The sequence below is a fragment of the Eufriesea mexicana genome, unplaced genomic scaffold (genome assembly GCF_001483705.2).
Source record: "Eufriesea mexicana isolate 0111107269 unplaced genomic scaffold, ASM148370v2 scaffold305, whole genome shotgun sequence".
NCBI classification, from domain to species: domain Eukaryota; kingdom Metazoa; phylum Arthropoda; class Insecta; order Hymenoptera; family Apidae; genus Eufriesea; species Eufriesea mexicana.
In genome coordinates this window covers 665,198-689,479 of record NW_016908472.1, presented here as the reverse complement: position 1 = coordinate 689,479, position 24,282 = coordinate 665,198, and the positions used below count along the sequence as shown (strand labels likewise).

Sequence of the window (24,282 nt, the reverse complement as noted above, 5' to 3'; positions counted from 1 at the left end):
CCTCGAATCTCGTCTACTCTATCGTCCAGAATCCCATCGTTCCCTACCGGAAGAAACTTTGATTCCGCGTTAACTAACTGGACTCGCGCAATTACCGGTCAAACGACAACCCTAACGGATTGGACGGTCTCTGGCGCGACTACCGACGCAGGATGAAAGAGAGAGAGAGAGAGAGAGAGAAAGAGAGAGAGAGAGAGAAAGGACGATTCGAAGGCTAATTCGGGCGAGATATAGCAGGCACAATGGCTTCGGGCAACGAGCAAGGGAACGGAGGGGTAGCAGTCTCGGATGAAACTTTCTTACCGTTCGATCTCGTTCGATCTCGTTCGATTTCGGCTCGACTGGAGGAGAAACGCTGGCGCGTTATTCGCGAAATCGCCAAGACTCGGGCGGAAAGACTGGAGGGAAAAGAGGCGGAAGCTTCGGGACCAGGGCTCCGCGAACGAGTTGGAAAGAGATCTCGCGGGAGTGGAAGATCGTAAGCGCGCGAATGCCATGAGAAGCATCTTTTCCAGGCGAGGAACTCAACACAGGTAAGGGGAAGCTTCCCTGCTCGGATTGCGGTCTACGATATTGCGAGTATAAATAAATAAAGCGCGAGGAGAGCGAAAAGATATCGAGATTCCTAGCTCCAAGGGATTACCGATCCATCCTCTTCTCGTCTTATTTTTAATCTTATTTACCGTCCCGTTCGGACGTTAAGCGTAAACTCGATACGTTATTGGTTGGCATCTTATCGATGTCTTTACGAGTTCTTCTCGTCTGGTTTCCCTTGTCGTAAATAAGAGAGAAAAATCTTTCCGTCCGTCGTCGCGTCCCTTGGTTCCAGTGTTCCCACTCGAATCGGCCCACTCGATCGCTGCAGTCCGTTGTTCCGCTTTGTCGTTGGTTTTGCAGCGGGATTTATTCGCTAGATGACCGCGAATCGATTTATCTCTCTCGTTCCACATCGGAGGGAACGGAAACGCGTGGAGGGGAAGAAAGTGGGTAGGGTCGTCTTGGGAAATCGGTGCATCGAAATGTGAGCGACGTCGTGCGACAGATTTGGACCGCGTGGTGCCGGAACACACGCGGTGTCTCGCTGGCATCGATCGAAAAGAACGAGACGGACCGGCAAGAATCCCTTTGAAAACGATACCGGACGACGACGTTGCACCGCGCGTCCAAGTACCCTTACCTGCACTCGAGGAGCGCGCTCTTGCCCGTGAGGGAGTACGCCGGGACTTTTATGCGAAGCAGCTTCAGACCAGTCGCTGTAACAGAAAGAGGAAACAAATTTTTTATTCTTCCTTTTCCATCCTTCCCTTTTTGTCCCTCTATTTGACCGGACATCGAAGGATCGCGCCCTCTCCCCGTTCGCTGGAAAAGAGAGACCAGAGGCTAGCGGAAAGTCGAAGAAGCGTGAAATCTAGCGCGCGCACCTCCGTGGACCGGCATCTTTGTAGCCCGGTGAGGGCCTCTTTCGACTTAAATCCCCACCAAATGCTTGACCTACTGAGAACGGTACAATGGAAGCATTAAAAAAACGGCACTCCGAACGCCACTCAGCCCCGAATGATATTTCGACGATAAAATCTCGCGGCGACCTTCGAGTCGACCCGCGTTCGACTCGACTCCACAGCAGCCTCCGGTTATTACTTATAGCGCGACGAAGAAAAGCTCGGCAAGTTGCGTCTCGATCGAATGACCAAGAGAGTGGGGCACGGAGGACGCGAGTGGATTGTACTAGATGCTCAAACAATGCTCCGCAAACTCCATTGTACCGTCCTTTGTGGTCGATCTCCTTTCTTTCCTCTCTCCCCTTTTGCCGTGGTCCTCCGTCTCTTAGGGTAGGGAGGTAACTGCAAAAAATTCCAGCAGACGCGACACTTAGAAAGAGACGATAAGCGACGCGTGGCTCGTCGCTGGACTACCACGGGGAAAATGTCGCGATGTTGGGGAACGCGATTGGTGGAAGAGTCGGTTGGTAGCGGGGAATCACCGGGACCACGCACCACACCGAGAGGGAGGGAGCGAAACTCGGTGTGCTTGGTTCAAAGGGGTTTGCGTTTAATTAAGCTCGCGCGATATTTTACGACGGTGACGGTGCCGTACGCGTGGCTATTCCACGGAGGGCCGGCCTTTCTCTGGATCGTAAAATATGCCGTCCGTAATGCATCGTTACGCGAGCGGCGCAGAGACCGGCAGGTGGGTTTCGTTGAATTATTTCTTTCGAGAGACGCAATTTTTCGTACGTCCTAACGTGATTTCGAGGCTAGTTTCAACCGGGGGCTATACGCGCGATTCTCTTTCGTATCGCGGCCTTTTTTTTTCTCACCTAAGCTCAGTTTCTACGCGGCGCCGCTTCCGGGCCAGGGGTTCGGACGTTTCGCGTACGTGGTCGGCTTATAAGTTACCCTTCCGGAAAGAAGCATTCCCCGCGGTTAATCTCTCCTACCGTCGTACCGCTTAATCCACCACTCGCGAACCAAGATACATTGTCCTTCTAATTACCCGGGCTATGATCTTAATGGACTTGGAAATGCCAGGCGCGTCAGTTCCGTGTGCAAATTACCTAAACGTGGAAGGACTCTTTAATCGCGATGGTACGCGTTACGACGCGCTCTCGCTGCGCTGCTGCTGCTGCTGCTGCCGCCTGGTAGAAACGAAAAACCCGACACACGGCCGTGTTTTAAATGCGAATTGCAAATTATCGCGCCGGCACGGTTGCGTAGGGAGTCGCGATTCTGCCTTTGGTCGCGTTTCAAAGGTTATATAACCAACGATCGCGTTCGTTGCTCGTTCGTTGCTCGTTCGTTGCCCGTTCGGGACACGATCAGCCCCGTATCCATTTGCATCACGCAGGTTCTCGCGGAAGACGAGATTTCGCTTGGACCGTGAATACGATTACTCGCGATTGTCGTAGACGAATGGAATCGCGAGCCAAGACGCGAGGATAATGGTTCGAAGCGGAGAAGAAGTTTCGATCAGGCGCAAATTTGATATCCGTGCATGGACGAGCGTAAAATTAATTTTCGAATGAATCGCGACTCGCGTCGAATCGATAACTCGGTGCACGGAATCGGCGATTTGACGTCTCGTTTTCGCTTTGCGGGGACTAGTCCGGAGTGGTTCGTAGCCACGACAATAACGTCGCTTACGGTGTACGTAGCGGAATCGTCCATTGAATTAGAGTGCCCGCGGCGTTTCGAGACAAGCGAGTTCGAGTCTGGACTACTCAGCTTTTGGCCGAACGATCGTGACGCGGGTCACAAGTGCACCCTATCGGCCGCCTCGATTCGCTTTCTCTACGCTCAGGAATTAATTGCACGCCGGTTCGACTTTGAATAGCCACTCCAAGTCGGTTCTCCGCCAAACTCGCTGCCTTCTCTACGCGAGAACGCGAGTCCTGTGCCTCCTGTTCCTCTTTCCTCTTCGTCACGTTCTCCGTTATCAACCGCCCTATCTCGTACCGTACACCACGAATCATCCTTCTCCTTCCCCATCTCCTTCTCCATCTTCCGTTCCTACCTCTGATCTTTGCGGCCGTTCTGGCAAAACGAACCGCCAAAGTCGCTGGTCGTTAACCGGAAGATCGACGCTGAAATTCGTTACGGTCGATTCTCCGTTAATTCCGCGCAAATTAACGTAATGAGGTTTCTTCCGAGCGATGATTCGATATCGTCCAGGATTGCAATTAAAGCGGGTAGAGAATGGCCGCGCGGCGCCGGTATCCTCGATCCCTTCTCGCGTTCCTCTCCAACCAAATCCGTCAGCCGATGAACGCGAAATTAACGAAGGCCCGTTCTCCATCGGCCATTTACGATCCCGTTTCCTAATGTTCCGAACCATACGTCGAGACGCGGGGAAACGCGCGATTCCAGTAACGCACGTGTCTACGTTTTCCATCTCGCGACCACGCGACGCGACGCAACGGGCCAACGACTTTTCGTACGCGTGCGTCACGATTTCCCGTTCGCTGCGCTAAATGCGTACCACCCCTTTCCTTTTTCCTCATTTCTTTTTTTTTTTTTTTTTTTTTAAACGTCGGACCAGAGCGTGTACGTACGCGATGCGACGATGCACGTGTCGCGCATCTACGTGCGGGGTGTTTTGTTCGTTTCTAGTGGGCCGCTAGAGATGCTCCGTTCTCGAATACCGCTTCGCTTCGTCGAAATCGTGAAAGCCAATTTATCCGTGATTCAAAGCAAGCAAGATTAATTGGCGCGGTAACGAGTGAGCGATACTCATTGAGTTGCGTTTTTCGTCCGGAAATGCGTCGAGCTCTTTACCGATTTACGTCCTCGCGCGACAATATCGCCGGTACGAGGGAGAAATTTGCGGCCGAGGGAAAAATGGTAAAACGTCGCAAGCGCGATAAAAAGATATTTCTCCTTTAGACGGTTTCTACACGGCTTTCGAATGCTCGCCGCATAAAGGCTTACCGTTAAAAGCGCTCTATTCGCATAACTAGTTCTCCTCGCTCGGTCAGTTGGTAACAAGAGTGACGATCCACGAGCCTTTTTAACGCGCTCAGCGTGCTATTACGCGAGCAACCGATCACGAGTCTCCGCTCTTAGGCAGACGAACGGGGAAACTTGCTCCGCGAAGAAATCGTAGTTTTTCCTCGGATATCGAACGAGACGATCGCGACTGGAGGAAACGGAAACGACGAGAGTCGCGCGACCGATCGGCCAAACGAAACTGTTGCCCGATAGAGAGAACGTAGACCGGACGGACGTCCGAGGAGTCGTTATCTTATCCTATATAGCGGTTGTCCGGCCAGGTAGGCAGTTAACTCGTATCTGGTCACGCCACCGGCTAAATTCCCCCTTACGTACTTATCGCGAATTAAAGCGCTCCTTCAAAGGAGGCCGGAGACACGGAAAGGTAAAGGCCGTCCTTGTATTATCGCGTTCGGATGAGTTTCACGCGACCGCGCTACCGTCACTCGACATTAACGTTTCCATTATACGATTACGGCTAACCATAGCGCAAACCGCTATTTTCCTCTCGCGGGAAATCGTAACTCTGACCTCGCTTAATTTATTCCCTCTCTTCGTAATCGTCGATAACCTTCGACGATATTCGCGTCGTCTTTTTCTCCGCTAACTTTTCCTCGCTTTCGTACTCCCGACGGCCAACACGGACTAGGTTAACTACCGCGAGTGTGCTTCGGGCATATGGACGATCGTAACAAGGGTAGAAAACAGGGATAAAATGGACTCGTTTGGATGTCGTATAAGATCGAATGGTAACGACCAAGGCATTCGTGCGGAAATCGAACGAATAGCTCCGGGAAAATGATTTCATCCGCGGCGCTTTGTCGGTCTCCGCTCGTCGACTCGAGTACCATAGAGCGACGACTGCGACGAAGACGACGACGACGACGACGACGGGAACTTATTAAAGCGCTGGCGGCATAGCGTGTACGCCCGTGCGGATGCGTGCACGTTAGGTGGAGGAGCGTTGTCGAGAAATAAGTGGCGAACACGGAATGTGTGCCGTAGCCCCGGGCCGGACAATCCAGCTGGCGATATAAAAGCGCGTTCCCCTCGTCTCGTATCTTTGGTTTCGGTGGCTCGTGTTCCCTCCTACCGCGAAGGTAAAGGCTGCTAGTCGTGACGATAAATTTATCCGACGATAAGAGTCCCGATTAAAGAGAGATGGAAAGAGGAATGGTAAAAGGAATGGAAGGAGTAGGAGAAAGAGAAAGAGTAGCTTCCGGGTTATGGCGTGACCGCGTCACCCTGGCGCGCGTGTCCCTCGGCACACGGTCGGTCGCGGAGTAAAATGAACAAGGAGAGGAAGGAAAAGGGAAAGAAAAGAATGGGACGCGAGGTGAACGAAAGGGAGGTATAGCCCGACTAAACCGTAGGTTATACGCGTTCACGGCCCTCGCGCGTAATGCTATCGAGGCACATTTTCCCCTCGAACGCCTGCTGGGCGTCAGAGGGTGCCGGCGACGCGGTCAGGCGCGTAAAAACCGCGTAGAGATCGCACGGCGTTTTCCTTCGCCGTTTTCGAGGAATAAGAACCACCAAGTCAGGCACTTTTGCTCGGGGGGGCAGAGAGGTGTCTGGTTTTTCGCGTGCTTTACGAGTTCATCGATTCGGCTCGGCCTCGCGGCAAAGCTACGCGCGGGAAAAAGGGCAAAGGGGAAAAGAGGAGAGCGCGACGCTCGCGGTTTACCTGCCCCGTTGGCTGACTCAGCTGAAACGCACGCCGGAACGCGGCATTAATATTAATTATCGCGTAGACGGGGCGCGTGTCGCGCGATGCGCTACTTTTTTTCCGGCGAAAACGCTCGCGCTCGACGCGGCGCGCCTCTCCACCGAGGGCGAGGACAACAACGACGACGACGACGACGACGACGACGACGAGTCGAGATGGCGAACGCGAATCGGCCAGACGAGAGAAACGTTCTTTCTCTCTCCTCTCTTCGATCGCGGTTGTCGAATATTCGCGACGCGACAAAGGGGGCACAAAGTGGCCAGGTTTGCGATTAATTATTAGCACGCGACGCGAAAGAACCACTCCAACGGAGAAATTTTGCCGCCAACACGACTTTCAGCGGCGTACGCTTCGAAAGGGTCGACGAGGATCTCCGTTCCACCGTCGGAGATTCGCGACGCTGAGGTCAATGGGTATTCGGTTTGAATTTCCGTGCAACGAGAGGATTATTCTCCTCCTCCGCCTGCTCTGCTTCAACGGTGAACGTAGAACCGTTCGAGCGGTTCGAATTATTATCCCGCGTCGAGTCGCGCAACGCGGCAACGATCGATGAATCGTCGAAACCGCACGCGAGGACGCGCGTATACGCTTAAGGGATGAATATTTCGGTGGACGATTAGAAAACTCTTTGACGGAGAGTAGGGGTAAAAATAGGAGCGAGGTAGAGGAGGAACAGACGCGTGGGTTCGATAGGAACGAAGGGAAAGTTTTCTCGTTGCGTCGAACGAGATAGGTATCAAAAGTTTGGATACGATGTTCGAACTCGTTCTCGCGGCGATCTCCGAGATAACGCTTTCTCCGGCAATCTCGGTGAACGAATGCGAAGAAAGCTGGAGGATGTAGGGGTTGGCGAGACCCAATTAAAATCAATCATTCGCTATTTATTGGAAAGCCGATGGTAGATGGAGTCGCTCCGCTAGAGTTCCATACGGCTCGATGTTCCCCGGAGGGTTCCATGGCTGAATCGGTACACGTAACCCTTCCATTTGCCATGATACGATAATAGCGTAACCTTCCGGTAGCGCGCGATACCAGGTGCAACGGAGACGAATAGCCATATTCGTGGTTACGACCGCCCGCGCGTACCTCTATTCGATACGCGAAAAACCGAGAGCATCGACCAATAGAACGACGAAAAGGAAGAAAAGTCACGAAAAGGTTTAACGAAAAGCTTTAAACGAGGAAACCGCGAAACTTTCCTCTTCCTTTGGAATTCTTCCTTGAAATTCCGGATCGCTCGGTCTCGCCCCGTACCGCGATCTTGGTCGATTCTTCGTTCGCGAAAGGACCCCCACGAACAGCCGCAGAGACGGAGAGAAGGGTCGCAGACGGGGTAGAAACGTACGACTAGCGACGCTCTCGACGCTCTCGACAACCCGACGCATTTGAATGTTTAATGAGAGTCGAGGATGGGTAGCCACGCTGCTAGTTGCCGATTACGTTCGTCGTGCAGAAATTTCCATTTAGGATCGTCCGCGGTTCGGACACCGTGTTTTCGAGGATCGTATACGGTACCACTTTCCTCGGTTTCGCGATATTCCCGTGACGGACGTCTGAAAATCGTATCGTCTGGGTGGATAGTGGAACGTTGAATATCCGCGTCGGGGGTTTAATTCTCACCGACCCGTGTAAACCGCGGCTACCGACGGACACATCAGACTCGATACCGGCCAATGTAGTTTCGGAGCAGTATTTACCCTGGTTCGTACGGTATTCGTCCCAGCGACGCGCGACGATCGAATCGGACAATGATGGCGGAAGACGCGATTTCGCGGAGGACTGAGATATCCGGTAATCGAGTTGCACGTTTCGCTCCGGGCACCGTGCCGTGTATATGATCGCGAGTTGCTCGGCCACGTGTAAACGAGAGGCAAACGAGAGGCAAACGAGAGGCAAACGAGAGGAAAACGTGAGGCGAACGAGGAGGGAAGGAGAAGAAAACGGTATCGAACGAATTACGGAGAAAGCTTGTTCGACGTATGGCGTCGATCTTCGATGGACGCGGACTCGGACGAGTTCGACGCGGAATTCGAAATCGCTTTGGACGAGAGCCAGCGGCGGGTCTTTCGTTCGATAGGAACTTTGGAGGGAGCACTCGTCCGTCCGCGACGCGACATCCCATTGTTCGTCGACGATGCGTCTTTTCAAACTTTAAAGACGTTCGATGACGAACGAGCCAGCGGAAACGATTCCCAACGCGAGTGGAATTTTCTCGAATCACGCTCACGGGAAACCGAGGAATAAAGAGAAGGAAAGCTGACGCCGGAGAAACGTCGGTCTAGATAAAATTTAAGGGCGTAACGCGTTCGTATCCTCGCGAATGAATTTCCGGCATCGAGAACGCGAGCTTCGCGATTTTTCCCCTATCGCTCTCTTTGGACACGGGGTCAGCCGAGTATCATCGGGGTCCGTGCTCCGGTTGCTTTTAGGTAAACGTTCGCGGCGAAATATCCGGATGGATATTCTCCGTGGCACTTTTGCCCGCTCGTGTATTCGGATTTGCACGCACGCGTCCTGATATAGCCTCGATGCGGCGAGGAAAAAAGCAAAAGGAAGATCACGGTTGCTGCTCTCGACGCGGAGAAACAAGAACGAAACAAGTGCGAGTTAATGCGGGACTCGGTTTTACGCGCACGCGTGCGCCAGTGTGTGCTCTTCCGTTCGCGTTCTTTCCCTCCGCGCTCTGTCGCGGCACGGTTACCCTTGCGTATATTTCCCCGTGACACGAGCAATGAAAGTATTATTCCTAATTATCCCGGAATATAAAAATACTAATGCCGTTTTCAGCGCAAGTTTCGTTCCTCGACGGAGCACTCTATTTCGCGGCATTACGAGCCGACGTAAACGAGTATCGCGACTCTTTTTCACGCGAGTATTTCCGCGCGTTTCGCAGGCTGAAAAAAGCCGAATCGTTACCACGCGAATATCGTTTTTCTTTTTCATCTCTCTCCGTAACTCACGAGGACCAAGACGCGCGCGAACGCTCGAATCTGCTCGGAATCGCTTAACGAGCCGACAGCGGGACGCTATACTCGACGCGGCGGCTCGCGTGAACCGGAGCGCAGAGCCGGGCCAGGGTAAAAAGGATTCGAAGAGGAATCGATTCGAAGCGAGGCGAACCGGGGCAAGCGTTAACGATTCGACGCCGCGGCACCAATCGTTTTATCGACGAATTAAGCCGAATTAAGGCTGGCCCTACGGGACGACCACGCGCGATTTCACACGCCCGCGTTTTCCCATTGAATTTCGAAAAATTGTTTTATCATCGTTTTCCCCGTTCTCGCGATATCTGTTGCGAGTTCTAAAGTGCTTTAACAGGCACGACCCATTCGAGAAAATTCTATATTCCTTTGCCTCCTAGTTTTCGCGACTAGCGTTTCGATACGTATATCCCCTTCGTAAGTACGTTCGCGACGTCGCCTGCTCGCCAAGGAGGAAGCTTGGCGAGCACGAGCGCAAGCGGAACGAGAATTCGATAGCACCTTTACTCGCGGGAGATAACGTTTTTCCAATTTTTCCGCTAATGTAAATGCCCCAGAGGACCGAACGAGCAAACGATTCCTCGGACTAATTTCTTCTCTTTCTTGTCCGGTCTTTCTCTCGATCACGCCGCGGCGCGGTCCGAAGCGAGACCGTGGTGCAGGGGAAAATAAAAACCGACTAATTAATTAAAAACGACGTATAGCGAGGAAAATACGAAACGGTTACGATTTAACGAGCCGACGTTGCGTTCCGAATTGCGAGACAAAATTACGGTGATCCACGACGACGCGTGGAGAGGTCGGCGAAGCGCGGCGCGACGCGGCGCGGCGAGGCGAGGCGAGGCGAGGCGAGGCGAGGCGAGGCGAGGCGAGGCGAGAAGTGGCACACGCCGCGTAACCGGATATCGGAATAACGAAAAATCACAACGCGCGGTACGCGTGTCACCTGTCGGAATTGGAAGCGAAAGTTGTCGGAGGACCGACGTCGCGTCGAGTAGAAATTAGCGGTTCGCGTGGAGCAAGGACAACTTTCGCGTTCTCGTTACGCGAAAGCTGGCCCCCCCGGCAGCACCTAGCGGCAGCTCACCCTCCCCGTTCGATTCCTAGCTCGTTTCCCTGTTCCACGACGTACCCCGAGCGAGAACCGGCTCTCGATTGTTTGCCGAATTTCCCGCTAGCACGTACGGAAATGGGTTCGTTTCGACGCGCCAACGTCCGCTCGAATTTTATCGATCGTCGAGTAAATCGATTTTATAGGAAGACCGAGAAATTTCAGCGACCGGATCGGTCACAGGAATATCGAGCGTTTTCTCTTTCTCTTTTCCCCACTGTCCCTGTTTTCCACTTCGTCCTCGCTTCTTTTTCCAGAGCTGGCTGTACGCGCGTGGAAAATTAGAGGATCCGAGCAACGAGAGGAACTGGCCGGGGAACTCGATTTACATACCTCGACGGGCCTGGATCGCGTCGGATCAAGTTAGCAGGGGCGACGAGTGAACTTAATTAAGCGCGTGCGCGAATCGTGGTTCGCGGCGTACACGTGCCATACACTTCGTTAAATTTTATTCGCCGTAATTGTACGACTGCGTCGTCGTGTCGAGGCTGGCCCTCGATTCGACTCCGAACCGAGTCGAGTCGACGCTGGGCTTCATCCAGCCTTCTCTTTAATTATATCCTCGTCGGAGCTTAAGACCACGACTCACCGAACCGACCCTCCGCCTACGCTCCCGCCGCGGCGTTCCGTGGCGCGCCGCACCGCGCGCTGCCGTGGCCCTATACCCCGGTACCGCGACGCCGCCCCCACCCCCCTCGCCGCCCCCACCTTTCGAATCGCCACCGCGCGAGACTAAGCCGTCGAGAAAGAGACACCCCCTTGTCAACGGATCTTTTACCGCCGTTCCCTCGTTAGTCGAATGTTAATGAGAAAAATCTTCGTTACGCGACATTCGAGCGAAACGTTTGCTCGCACCTCTGCCGCTCTCCTCTATTGCTCAACTATCGCGTTCACGCGTGCCGTTACCACCCTCTTGCTACCGCCGTTGCTGCAACAGCAGCCACGCTCGCTATTCCGGTAATAATAAGTCGTCGTTTGGCATAAAAATGACAGCCGCGAGTGGAAACGAATCGAATCGTTCCGGCTTTGCCGACGAAAAGTGGTGTACACGTGGTGTGGCAAACGTTTCAGAGTACCATCGCGGCCTAAGAACGTCCTCCAAGTTTAGCGAGGAGATAAAACGCGAAGGGACGAAATACGCGAAACGCGATACGGCGACGTTTCGATTTATCAGCCGCTGTCCCCCGCTACTGCAGCTACGCTTTTCGACGAATCCCAACAGTTTTCCTAACAACGTCCCGTTCCATTACACCCGTTTAAATTCGTCACTTTAATTCGCGTTAACGTCGTTTCGCGCGACAACGCTACGATATTTCGTTTAGTCTGGAATTGAAAATTACTACCGCACGAACGCGTCCCAAAACGGCGGGGCGATTGCAACGTGAATATTTAATGCAACGGCAATTATTCGAATTCGGTTGGTAAATTGGCACCATATCGATTTCGCCTGTATGCAAAGGCACAAGCGCGACCGACCGTCATACGTATAGCTAATTACGTATTTCCGCTACAATGGACATAAAAATAATCGAGATAACGGACTGGCGAACGCGCAGACACCGGCGAGACGATCGAAACCGAGCGGCGACGACGAGGACGACAACGACGACAACGACGACGACGACGACGACGACGAGGAAGAGAGGACGAGGACGAGGACGAGGATCCTTCCGATGCTCGGCGAATGGAAGATGGAAAATTTTTCCGTTTTCCGATTTGTCCTTTCACCTGGAAGCGGTTTATTGGCGAGCGACGCGTCGGAGTGGAAAGGAACGGGCTGAATTACGGAAGCGATAAAAAAGTAACGGCGGCTAGGTGTCGGACTAAGTAATCGAGGACGTAAAACATGCAACGGATTCCGCTAACGAAAACCCGGCTCTTTCTCCGACGTAATTAACGAGTGGAACGGTAATCTACGACAACGGGCGACTAACGGCAGCCGTGATCGAACGCGAAAACGCTATCGAGATGGTGGTCGAGCTGCCAGAGATATATCGACGACGGGGAGAGATGGCGCGAGAAGGAAACAACGCAGCGTGTCGCGAATCGCGATGGTTACCGCAGAGAAATATCTCGTAGCGGCTTTACCGCGCGAGCCACTGCGGATATTTCGTTTTCGTTTGCGAGGATCGGCCCGAACAGTCGGGGGAGGATGGAAATGGAAAAGCGCGTGGAAATCGTATCGCCTGGAGTAGCTTCGCGCTAGGCAACGAGCGAGCGTAGGCTACGAAAGCGAAAGGGTAGCGAAAATCGGGATCGGGGAAAGAGAAAGAGAAGGAGAGTACCGCGGAGGGTTATTAGAGCTTATTGCCATACGCGCAGCGGTGCAGCGAATAAGAGTCGGCGGGTGCAAGTACAGTTGCGCGAAGCTGTTAAAACCGTAGAGAAGGGAGAAATCAAGTGGAAATACGTAATTAGGGTACGACGAAGGTTATTCCCGGGTCGCATTTTGGGTGGTTGTCGAGTCGGCGCGGTCTAGACGCGGTCGACGTTGCAGCTCGATCGTCGAAAGGAACGACGTTTCGAAGAATTGTCAGCCGAGAAGAGACCGAGTCGGAAACGGTCAATTATGATGCTCTTGGGAAATAACGATCCATCGATAAACGCGCATCTCCATTTCCAGTGGAAAATGAGACGACAACTCCAAGACGATACCGCGGTGCATTTATCAAAGAAGAATACGGTTTACGTGGAGGCACGGCGGAGACGAAGAGGCTGCGCGATATTCGAGAGAAAGAAGGAAACCGCAAGAGGGCAAGTTAGACGGAGTGTGGAGGAAACGAGCAGGAAAAATGATGAGCCAGAAATAATTAGCGGGGTTGCAGAGAGCAGCCGACCGAACGCAGATGTGCCAAGTCTGTATGAAAAATTAATGACATCCCGTTCTCGTGCTCCCCCTTCCACGCCACCCCCAACCCTTTTTTACTTCCCTAGCGCCAAGTTTATTCCCTCTTCGCTACTTTTTTTTTTTCTCCTTTTTACTTAAGCCCGATTTCCCTTTATTGCCAACCCTCTTTTGACGATCTCGCGTGTCTCGACGAAATTTAGCCGCGCCACGATCCCCGATAGGCTCTATAATTATCCCGTTTTATCTTCATCAGGTAGGGTGGCTCTGGGGGAACAACTCGCGACCAAGGAAGCGATATAACCGCCGTTCAACCGTTTACTCCGAGAGAACGTTTTCCATTCGAGTCCGGCACACGCTTGGACCCTGTGTGTTCGTTTGTTCCTCGTGTCTCCTCCTCTACACGCGTCACGAAGAACGTGTTTCGTTTCTCGTTTCTCGTTTTTCGTTTTTCGCTGCCGCTGCATACACCATTTTAGAACCATTCTCTTCCCTTTAATTCGTATCCATTAACGCGCGTCGATCACTTTTCTGTTTTCCCGTCCCAGCGTCCCGATGTCCCGACACGCGCGGTCTCATCGCCATTCGTCCCGTCCCGTCCTGTCCCGACTCGTCTCGTCTCATCGCGTCTCGTCTCGTCGCGTCGCGTCGCGTCGCGTCTCGTCTCGTCTCCGCGTTGCACAGTATCCCGTCGTGCCAAACTCCGACGTCGTTTTTCACAAATTTGCACGGCATAACGATCGATAAGTTACATACGCGACAGTGGCTCGACCTGCTGCTTCGTAACAACGGAACCAACGATCGACGCCCGTAAAAGCGAAACCATTGATCCGTTTAAAACGATCGCTCGTCCTGTTATCGCTACTCTATCGGTGTTTGGCTCGCGCGTTGTCTCTTCTTTATCTTTGCCTACATCGAAGCAAGCGTTTCGGGGAAAACTGGTTTCCCGTAAACTGACCTTGTTTGGTAAACTGCGAAGACCCTCGAGGACCGGTGAAAATCCGAGGAAAATCGAAATTCTAGGCTTCCCGCGAACCGGATGCTTCGTTTAACGAAGCATGCACGCGCAAATGCCATACGCGGCCACAAATGGAGTGATGGAGAAATATTTACAGTTAATATTATCCTATTATAAAAGCGGCGACCGGCCTGTCGCGTTCGTCGGTCCGCGTTATAACGCAGAAGTATTGATAAACGAGAGAACCGACGCGTCCGTTCAGCATAATACGGATAATTTATGAACGCAGCCAGGCGACCGCGTTTCGCTTCTATTCCGTAATTAACTCGTCGATTTCTATCCTTTCCGAGTGTCTTCCAAAAGCTCGCAGGGGCCTTCGATATCCCGGTTAGCTGCATGTTTTATTTATTCATGCTAATCCATTCTCTCTCATGGATCATCTTACCGTTAAGTTTACCGTCTGAAAATTCCATATCGGATTCTCCCATCCTCGTACCTTGTAGTCCCCCGTATCCCGGTACAGCTCGCAAAATCCCGGAAGCGATTTCCTCGGTTTCATCTAGACGAGACCGACGTCGCCTCTCCTTTCCTTTTTATTGCCTTTAAACCTTAGTATTTAGCCGATGGAACATGATTTCGCATCCTCTCGCGACCGTGGTTTTCGCAAAGCTTTACGAGTTGACCGACGATTTCGCGTTCGCTCGTTTAATTATTATCTTTGCACTGAGAGCCGTGCTTCTTTACGCGAGATTTTTACTTTTTCCCCCCTTCCAACCACTTTTTCTCCTTTCCTCCCGCGTTACCTCTCCCCGTTTCTCTATTTCTCTCCTTCTCCATCCCCATCTATCCCCCTCTATCCCTCTCTATCCCTCTCCCTCGTCAGACTCGCGTACCGGAACGTCATAAATTCCAGCCATCCTACCCTCGAGTCTCTTACTCACCACCCTTTCCCCTCTTCCTCTTCCTCTTCCTCTTCCTCTTCCCTTTCCTTTTCCTCTTCCTCTTCCTTCTCTCCCTCCCCCCCCCCACTCTTGCGCCTTTCTTTCCACCCTCTACTTCTTTCTCCTACTTAACGGTTTTCGAATCGTTTCTCTCTTTCCATCGCGTTTCCGCGGGTACGTTCTCTCGTTTCGGGAAAACCGTGACAACGTGGAAGAAGCGACGGAACGTAATTAGAAAAAGTGTCATTTTTAAACCGTTCCTTTACATTCTCCGTTTCGCGCACTTCAAAGCAAGAATCAGCATTTCCGCCCCGCTTCTCTTCTCTCCGCTCCTTTTTTACCTTTCCCCATTTCTTTTTATTTTCCTTCGCTTTCCCGGCAGGATTATTCGGTTAGAGAGGTAGAGGAGAGTAAAGGCGCCGAGAGGGAAGAAACCGAGGAAATCTGCGGTCACTCGCTACTCGCGGCGCAGGTCGGAAAGCGTCGATCGACGCGAGACGCCAACGTTTTGCTCGGGTCACGCGTTTGTAATTAATGGTTCGGCATCGACGATGTACATTTGTCGGGAAAGAAATATCTACGGTACTTTGCCGCGATCATCGCGAGAACCTCGCGCTTTTTCCTACCTTTTGTAGCGTATTCCTTGGAAAGAAATTTCAAACGAAAGGAGATAAATTTACAGCGTGTAATGCAACTTACCCTCTTGCCCGAGGAGCACGGCGATTAAGAGCAGCGTAAGATCCATCGTCGAGCACGTTCCCTGGGCGATCGGTCCTGTAGATCGTGAGCAATCTCCTCCGCCGTTGCTTTATCCACTGTCGATGTTCGACTTTTCGATCTTCTTATACCCTATTCCCAGCTCCAGTTCCGTTCTATCGCTCGATTCTTCCTTCTTCTGACACGCGAACGACGATCACTGACGATCTATCGGCAAACACACACGTTCGTACGTACCACGGCACTGTTACCACCCTCTTACGAAACGCGTCGCGTTTGCATCCGATTTCGGATGATAATAACCGATCACGTAGACGGGGATCGAGCGAAACGTATCCGGTCCCTCGGTCATCGTCTTTTATCCATTTATCTCGCGACTCGGATTATCGTGTCCCGATAAGGTTAAAACGAACGGTATAATTGTTGAGCCGCGTGTCTCGACGAGAGTCGCGGCGGCGTTTAAGGGGAACCGAAGAAAAGGAGTCGCGTCTCCGTTCGCGACACGACCGAACGACGACGTTGCAAATGCCAAGGGAGAGACAGGTCGGCGGCTCGACCCTTCGCGCTATTGCATCTCGCACCCTCGTCGAGAGGGTTTCTTCGGGACTTGGTTTAAAAGTCGTCTCGAGCGTTAAATACTTCTCACCGAGATTTCCAAGTTTCCGCGATTTTTGAGTAGCGCTGCGTCATCCGATCTCTCGTCCGATAGCGTTGTCGGCGATAGTTTGGCACCGAGACAGGCCCGTTAAGAGGGTGGGTAATTTTCAGCGGAATCTCGAACAACGATCGCAGCGTCGACGAAAAGTAACAGTCGAGGATATCTCGGACCGGTCGGCCCCGCTCGAGGAACTTGGAAGGAACTGAAAAATTCGTCGGAATCTCGAACGAAAAGTATCGGGAATCGTATTAACCGAGTTACCGAGTTGTTTTTTATCCCGAGTATCGTAGCCAGATTTAATAATTAACTCTGACTTTAAACAGGTTGAAAGAATTAACGAACAATCCCGGCGAGAATAACTCGAAGCGATCGCCTGGAAAATCTGGATAGCTATTTTCGTTTGAATAGCCGTGAACGAGAGGAGCGGCAGAGAGACGGCTGGAGAAGGAAAGGTGCGAGCGGTGGAAAGAGAAAAACGAAAGTATACCGGCGTACGGAAGGTACGGCTTTTAAATGCAACTTGTTGCAATCTCGACCAAAGCTCCGAGGCTCCTTCGACTAGGAACGCGCACGTGTGTCCTTTGGCGAGCGTGCACGCGTCTTCGTACACGTGAATCGATCGTGCGATGCCCAAAGACCGATTTCACCCGACTCCACCGACGAATTTACCTTCGATCGAGCGAAAGGGTGTGCCATCCTCGCGAATGGTCCATCAACCACCTCCACCTCTCGGGCACGTATATCGCGTCGCGTAGAATACGAATAACTGGATCGAGATACGCGGAAAAGTCATCGATTCGCCCGTCGAAATTGTTAATATCGCGAAACGCGGCGCGTCGTTAGTTCCGAGCAGCACGGAATCTCGAGGTCAACTGCTGCCATGTGGACAGACGACGACCGAATTATTAAACCGAGCTAGGCCGATGTTTACTCGGCGGTACCGACCGTTCGCAACCGCACCACCGATCCTTTGTTTTTCTCTCGTGGCACGTGCACGCCAGCGTCCGTCTACGTGGACACACGCACACACCGCGATCCGATTCTCTTTCTCTCCCTCTCAAACTCGCTCCCCGTTTCCAACTGTATGACGCGAATGCGTATTGATTTGACCGAGACTATTCCCTTTCGAATCCATTCAAAGAAGGGGTGGAGCGTGTCGAGTGTACCTGGGTTCGTTTATTTGTTGACATAATTGCAGCGACGCGATCAATTCGTCACAGCCGATAACCCCTATGCGAGGAATAGGGCCGCCGATCGATAGATCGATAGTCCACACCGACGACGATGACGACGATAGCGGCGGCGGAGGCGGCGGAGGCGACGGCAGCGGCGGCGAGCACCACGACGGCAATGGCGTTCCTTTCTTGGAACGACTAAATCGAAATTCTCGTTCTATCTACGTGAACGGTATTCCATTTGCTCGCACGTACTCCATGATCCCTCGATCGTTCGAGATATCCCCTTCTACCGCGCTTAATCGAATTTCAAAGTTCTCACAGGGACTAAACGCTGATCTTCGATTGGGATTAAGAGCGGCTTACCGCAACGCCGCGGATAGCGGCTACTTCTGGAAAGGCTACTTCCGGTTCATCGAGTGCACACGGTCGTTGTCCTTCCGTAAGCCAGCGCGATCCGAGTAGGTACGGTTCGTCGAAGAGTCGAAGGGAAAAGAAAAGAAAAAATAAAAGGAAAACATAGAATGCGAACGACGAAAGATCGCGAGAACGCGAGACGGTGCAACGATCGTAGAGCGACTCGGTAACAGGTTCGAGAGTTTGCTCCGACGAGAGACGGAGAACCCGGGAAATTCGAAAGTCAGAACAACGAAGGAAACCGATGATCGATGGACGAGAGACTCCTTTGCTTGTCCGAATTACTTGTTAAACGAGAGATCGGATCGAGAGCGAATTTAGCTCGCATCGGGCGAAGGCGCGACGCGGCGCGATGTGACACGAGCTGATTCGAGGATCGTCTCGGAGGGAAAGTTCGCGTCGCGGATGGCCGATGCCGACTACGAAAGCTCGACGTCGCGCCAGTTCAGGTCTGTGCGCCGGTAGGTCGTATACCTGGGCGCTTGCGCGTTGCGAGTCGAGCAGGTGCGAAATGCACGCGGCTCTCCACACCGAAAGATCCGATACGCGCGCGTTCGACGACACGACGAGCGGCGAGTTTGACCACGACTGCGATCCCAACTTTGCTTTTCGACGTTCGATCGACCGAAATCTTGCTCGGTGTCGGTGAATACGGGCAAGAGTCGCGATAAGCCAAATCCGTCGATGGCCCTATCTTTCGTTTTCCCGTATTTTCGCATCCAATTCGTGGATACGGATGTCGAGTTAATACGGATATCGTTCTAATATCTTTGCTCGATCAATTCGCTACCCCACTCTCCTTTCCGTCTCTCTAGCTCCCTCTCTTCCATCCTTTCGGAACTATAATCGATATTACCCCACGTTTCGTAATTATCAATATCCAGCCTCATTCGCTAACCAGCCCTCGTGTGCAAGCCCGATCGATACGAAACAACGGTTAATTCCACTCTGATTGTTATTAGTATTCACGGCTTTGGAAACGTGTTCCATTTCCGATCGTACCGGGGCGAACTTCCTCGGAGGGAAAATTGAAAATAATCGATACGAAAGGGGATTTCGGATCGAGTCGCGTTTCTCGTGAAACTGCTACTTCGCGACGATAGGCATCGAGGCGAGTATCGAGCCAACGGAGCGAATCGTACGTAGGTACACACACGTCTGAACGATCAACGGGGAAGATGGAGAGTCTAGAGACGAAGAAGGCTAAGAGGAGAGAAACGCGGAGGCCGATGGGCGAAACAATTATTCCCGTTGTTCCGCTATCTCTGGAAAGCCGATGCGCAAGAATGGATTCGGGGGGTACTTTAAAGGCGATAATAAGCTCGGTCGTTTGTAAACGCGTGCCGCGGGGAAATCTTCGCAAATGGAAAAAAGAGGGGAAATTAACTTTCTACCGTTTCCTTCCCTCGACGATTCGTCGACGAAGCGAGATCTCCGTTTTCTCTTCGGAGAAAGAAACGCGTTTGCTCGTACCGTTGCGGGATCTCCCGGCCGTTACAGCTACGAACGCAGTAGATTCAACCGGCATAAAAATTTCTTCCTAACGGGATAATCGTTTTTTCCCGCCTCTCTAGGCTTCGTTCTCTTCCACTTTGCTTCACTTTGTTCCGCAAACTGAAACTGACGCAACAGCCAATTTCGTTCGTTACGGTAACGATAATGGTAATTGTTAACCGTGCGCGTTCTACATGCGGCGAATAGAGCATTACTACGAGGACTACGAGGACTACGACGACCACGAGGACTACGACGACGACGAGGACTACGACGACGACGAAGGGGGAAACTATTCGCTCGTACTCAAGATCAAAGCCAGCTTCTTCTCGATGATTCGCGGCAGCTATACCCCACCAGCTCACCGATATCGTTTTTCCGGCCGATCTCGCTGGATGAAAATCGAGAGTCAAACGAGGACGCGAAGACAAAAACCATTGGGATATCAGCGTAACCAGCCATCACGGTGCAACGCATGCGGTGATGCATTTATCGCGCGACCAACAGACGTCCCGATAAAATCGTTGTATCCGGGCTCTCCGCCGGGATGCAGGGGAGAAGGTAGACGGGGGGAAAACGCGAAGAAACGCAGCGGAACACGTCGAAATCTCGTTCCCTTTATGCTCGTTGCGGTGCTCCTTTGAAAACAGTTGCGGTACAAATCCCAGTTCGTAGGTATAGACGATAAATTCCATTGCGGTTTGCAACGGATTGAGAAGACAGCGAAATTGTTTTCGCTGAAAACCGCGCATATGGTCGACCCAACGATTTGCGGTTATGCCATCAAAGACGTTGTACTTTGGCCAGCAGCATCTACGAAATTGGCGTAAATCGATTATCCGTTCGTTAATCGAGCGACGCGCGCGCGTTCGCGATCGAGTCCGTAGACGGAGGTTCGGGGAATTGCGTCGTACGCGTGTAAGCGATTTCTCATTCGCGCCGCGTTTAACGGAATATCGAAACGCGCTCTATGGCGATCCGGTTTCGTTTTCGTTCTCACCGACGTCGTTGCATCCGTCGAGATAAGTTTACCCGCCTACGAAAAGCAGACGCGGTAGCCAATGGCAGACTGCAGATCGTTCTTTGTTAAAATCGCGCTTATCTCCGAATGAATAATTCATCGTCTCGTTTATCTTTTCCTACCGGTGGAGCTCCGCGAAACGGTCAACGTTAAAAATGAAATTAACATAAAACGAGGCAACGAACGTGATTTAGGATGCATAAAAAACTTCCTCGCGGAGTAGATTTCGCTTCGAGTGCAACGTTAACGCGCTCCATACCGCGCGAGAGCTTCATATCGGTAGCCGGTCGGCTGCGGCGATCGCTTTCCAGTCACCGTTATATGCAAACGCGAACCAACCGATCGAGAATGTACATAAACAAAGCCAGAACGTGAATAAATAAACCGATATATCGCGCATCGTCCATTCTCAAAGGCGCGACACCCTTTGGCGCATATCCTGACGGAGGATCGAGAATGAAAGAGGGCGATGCAAGATATATTAATCGTCGGTATCCGGCATCGGAGTCCGCGCGTGGACGCGAATGCTAGTTTCCGATCTGTAGGACGGATCGCCATTAACCTCGTGACCGACCGAAAGCTAAACGGCGCGAAGCGTCCTAGTAAAGCGTAGCCCGCGTACGCGCGCCGCCATCGCGATTCCGTGCTTATCGGGACGGAAAGTTTCTTCGATCGACACTTCGATTCCTTGGGATTCGCGGAGCAACTTTCGCCGATGCAACGCGCATTCGTACGTAGGAAGCTCGCGCTACTTAACCCGAATAAATAGAAACGTTCCGCGCGTCTGCCGGAAGATAGTATCGACCATCCTTTCCAGCTCGTCGCACTGGCAACCTCCGCCTCTTCCACCTACCCCGACCCCTGCCTGCCTCCTCTCGCTTTAGCCCTCGACCTCACCCTCGCGTTCGGCTCTCGCCAGCCTCGACACAACCGTCGCTCGCGCCCTCCGTCTCAAGCCCTGTTGCACCACCTCGAGCAACCTGACCGTCTGAAACGTAACCTGCTCCGGCGGAAGGGGAGCGAAGGGACGACCGGAGACCGAACTCGAGGGTGTAGCTTTCACGACCTTTCCAGTCCTACGGAGTTAATATTTATCGAGGCTGCCTGTAATTTTCTTCGGAGAGCCGGCTGCGTTCTCCTCGCCGGTGTTACCGGGATGGAACCAGAGGGAAGAGAAAATAATTAAGGTAACTCCGACCAATCTTCGTGTATTCGGCGGTACGATATTTCTTTTTCCTGCTCTTGGTTGGTCGACCGAGACACGCTTTCCATTCGGTGAGTAGGCCCGATGTTGGATCGTTCCGGTGAGATCGTTCGAATTATTGACTTTGCTCCGAACCTTTCTCTTCTACTCGGGACTCGAGTAATCGAGAGTCTCGTTCGCGAGTTTTACGACTTCGCGTACGTTCGCAGGCTCGTGTCTCGTCTTCCTTCTTCCATGGAATCGATTCGTGTTTGCACAGCTATCGAAACTCTGTTTTTTTGCCTTTTCCTTCGTCCCTACGTTCGTTCGTTCCACGACGACGACGACGACGACGACGACGACGACGACGTACATTGCCTCGGGACACCGACGTCGCGACCCGATCCATCCACGTTATCGATGTTGAAATCGACGACGCACGACCGAATACGCTCTTCGCTCGTATAAACGCGCGTTTCACGGTAGCCGAAGAAGCAAAGATATCCCGTATCGGAGCGTATAAGAGAACATCAACAAGTTTCGTGGTCGGGACGAAAGGACAGACCGTAGCGAGGGCGTTAGGTAGGAGGCATACGAGGGCACGAGGCGCGAGACAGAAAGCACGAGGCACGAGGCACGAGGCACGAGGCACGAAGCACGAGGCACACAGAGGATCGAGAGCTAGGAATCGTAGTAGCGCAGCCACGGTTTCCGTTGTGTTTCTGCTCGCTACTTGCCGCTTGATTTACAACGTAGCCACCGCGTTTGCTATCGAGCACGATTCCCACCTGCCTCTCTCGATTAATTGGTCCACCCTGTCGCGGTGTTAATTTATAGGCGTGCCAATCGGTCGGCGCGAATTGTCAACAAGTGGCTGATTCTCCGCGAGAGTATCGCAAGGCGAGAACGGTGACCGCGTCCCCGGGATAACGCGAATTTTCATCTTTTTTTCCTCTCTAGTTCGGCCACGGCGATACACCGAAATTCTCCTCTCGGTGAAAACGCTCGACTCACCTAGTTACGGTGACATCGATCGAGGCGCCACGAGGTTGAAAGAAAGCCGACAAAAAGGCCGGGGAGAAAGAAAAAGGGGGAAAGAGGGAATAAAAATTAACGGCAAAGCGAAGGTTCTCGGAATGGAGCGATGTCGGGTTGGCGATCCTCTGGGAGGCCGAAAATGCACTTTTTATCGCGGTACATCTTGTATGCGCCGCAGTATCAGGCCCGCGCATACATATTTCCTAGCACGTTTCCCGCACGTAGCCCGCTCTACGGCCACGTCCCCCGTTCTCGATCGTCTCCTACGGCTAGGTAAACGTGCAAGGTCGACCGTGTTCGTGCCTTTACGAAGTATCGAAGAATCAACGAACCGTTCCACGAGAAGACAGAGGACCAGGCCCAGGGAACCGTTCGTCGACTCGACGCTCTCCTAAAATTCTCCGTGGATTCTGCAAGCGACGCTGCTCGCGCAAAAAAGACTCGAGTGGCGACGTCCGCTTGGGACAAGTTTTTCTTCGGGAAACACGTAGACCGGAGTATATTAATCTAGCCAGCGAGCAAGAAAGTAGGAGAGGTATGCGCGGGATTCCGAGTGTACGGCGACAAGAAGATTAAGCGCGGCCTCTCTTGGCTGAGCCGTCCCTTCCGGCATTTAGTCGGCCATGGAAAGAATACGGGAAACGACGCGCGTTGAGTTAGGCGAGGGTCGGGTGGGCGCGGGGCGAGGCAGGAGATGTATTTCTAAGCCGATTCTAGGCTCGATCCGTTTACCTCTGACACGCGCGAGTAAGGTGCGAGGCGAGTATTTCAGTGATAGGAACGGGTGTCCTAGTGGCGCGGGCGGGGTCGAGCCGTGTGTGTCGTTAAACGATCGTCCAACGATCGATTCGCCAGTCGTGGAAATAGGACGGGAAATGTACCGTTCATTGGATCCTGGCTAATTTCACCGATAAAACGAGGAAGACACTCGGAGCAAAAAATTACCTCTTGATTAAACGAAACCCAGGCTACCGTGGTCCATCCAAGACGCGTCTACATTAATCCGTCAACGATCGCTCTCGTTCCCGGGGAGAAAGATTTCTGAGAGCCGTTTTAAACCCGATTAACGGCCAAGACGTTCCAGCTCTTGACTGCTCGCGCGTCTCGTAACGTATGCTGCCTTAACGACTCGTACGCGATGCAAGTTCCAACGGTTCTCGCTGGAACGTACACCCCACCGGCACGAGTCTTTAATCAATTATGCAAATGATTTGCGGACTGCCGCTGTACTTCCTTCCTTCCCTTTCCGTCCCGAGGACCACGCGCAATCCGGAGTTCCCTTTCTCTTTGTACCCGCGTCGCTTCTCCTCCCAGCCGGTGTACACTCGCGCGGTCTGGACGCCTCGTCGCGTCCCTATCCTCTCCAAACACGCAGCATCGCGTATGCACGCATTTCGCTTCTTTCCTTCCATTCCCGACCAACTCGGTCAGCTCGTGGCTTGTTTATTAAAACTTTTCGACTAACTCGCTTTACACGCGCGTTCGTTTTTCATTTTCTCGGCCGCGATATATTATTTAACGTTTCTCCCC

General features: G+C 52.5%; 1 protein-coding gene across 3 annotated transcripts in view; it reads right to left on the bottom strand.

The window, feature by feature from the left end:
- Positions 1–23,750, bottom strand: part of LOC108555877 (cell adhesion molecule 2) — a 43,684-nt gene extending 19,934 nt beyond the window's left edge. For all 3 annotated transcript variants that reach the window (XM_017911729.1, XM_017911727.1, XM_017911728.1), the window contains exons 1-3: positions 23,698–23,750; positions 15,749–15,973; positions 1,178–1,253 (exon numbers count right to left, since the gene is read on the bottom strand). In XM_017911729.1, coding sequence (XP_017767218.1) covers positions 1,178–1,253; positions 15,749–15,794 — 122 coding nt within the window. In that variant the 5' untranslated portion in view covers positions 15,795–15,973; positions 23,698–23,750. The remainder of the gene's footprint in view (positions 1–1,177; positions 1,254–15,748; positions 15,974–23,697) is intronic.
- Between the last annotated feature and the right edge of the window lie 532 nt (positions 23,751–24,282).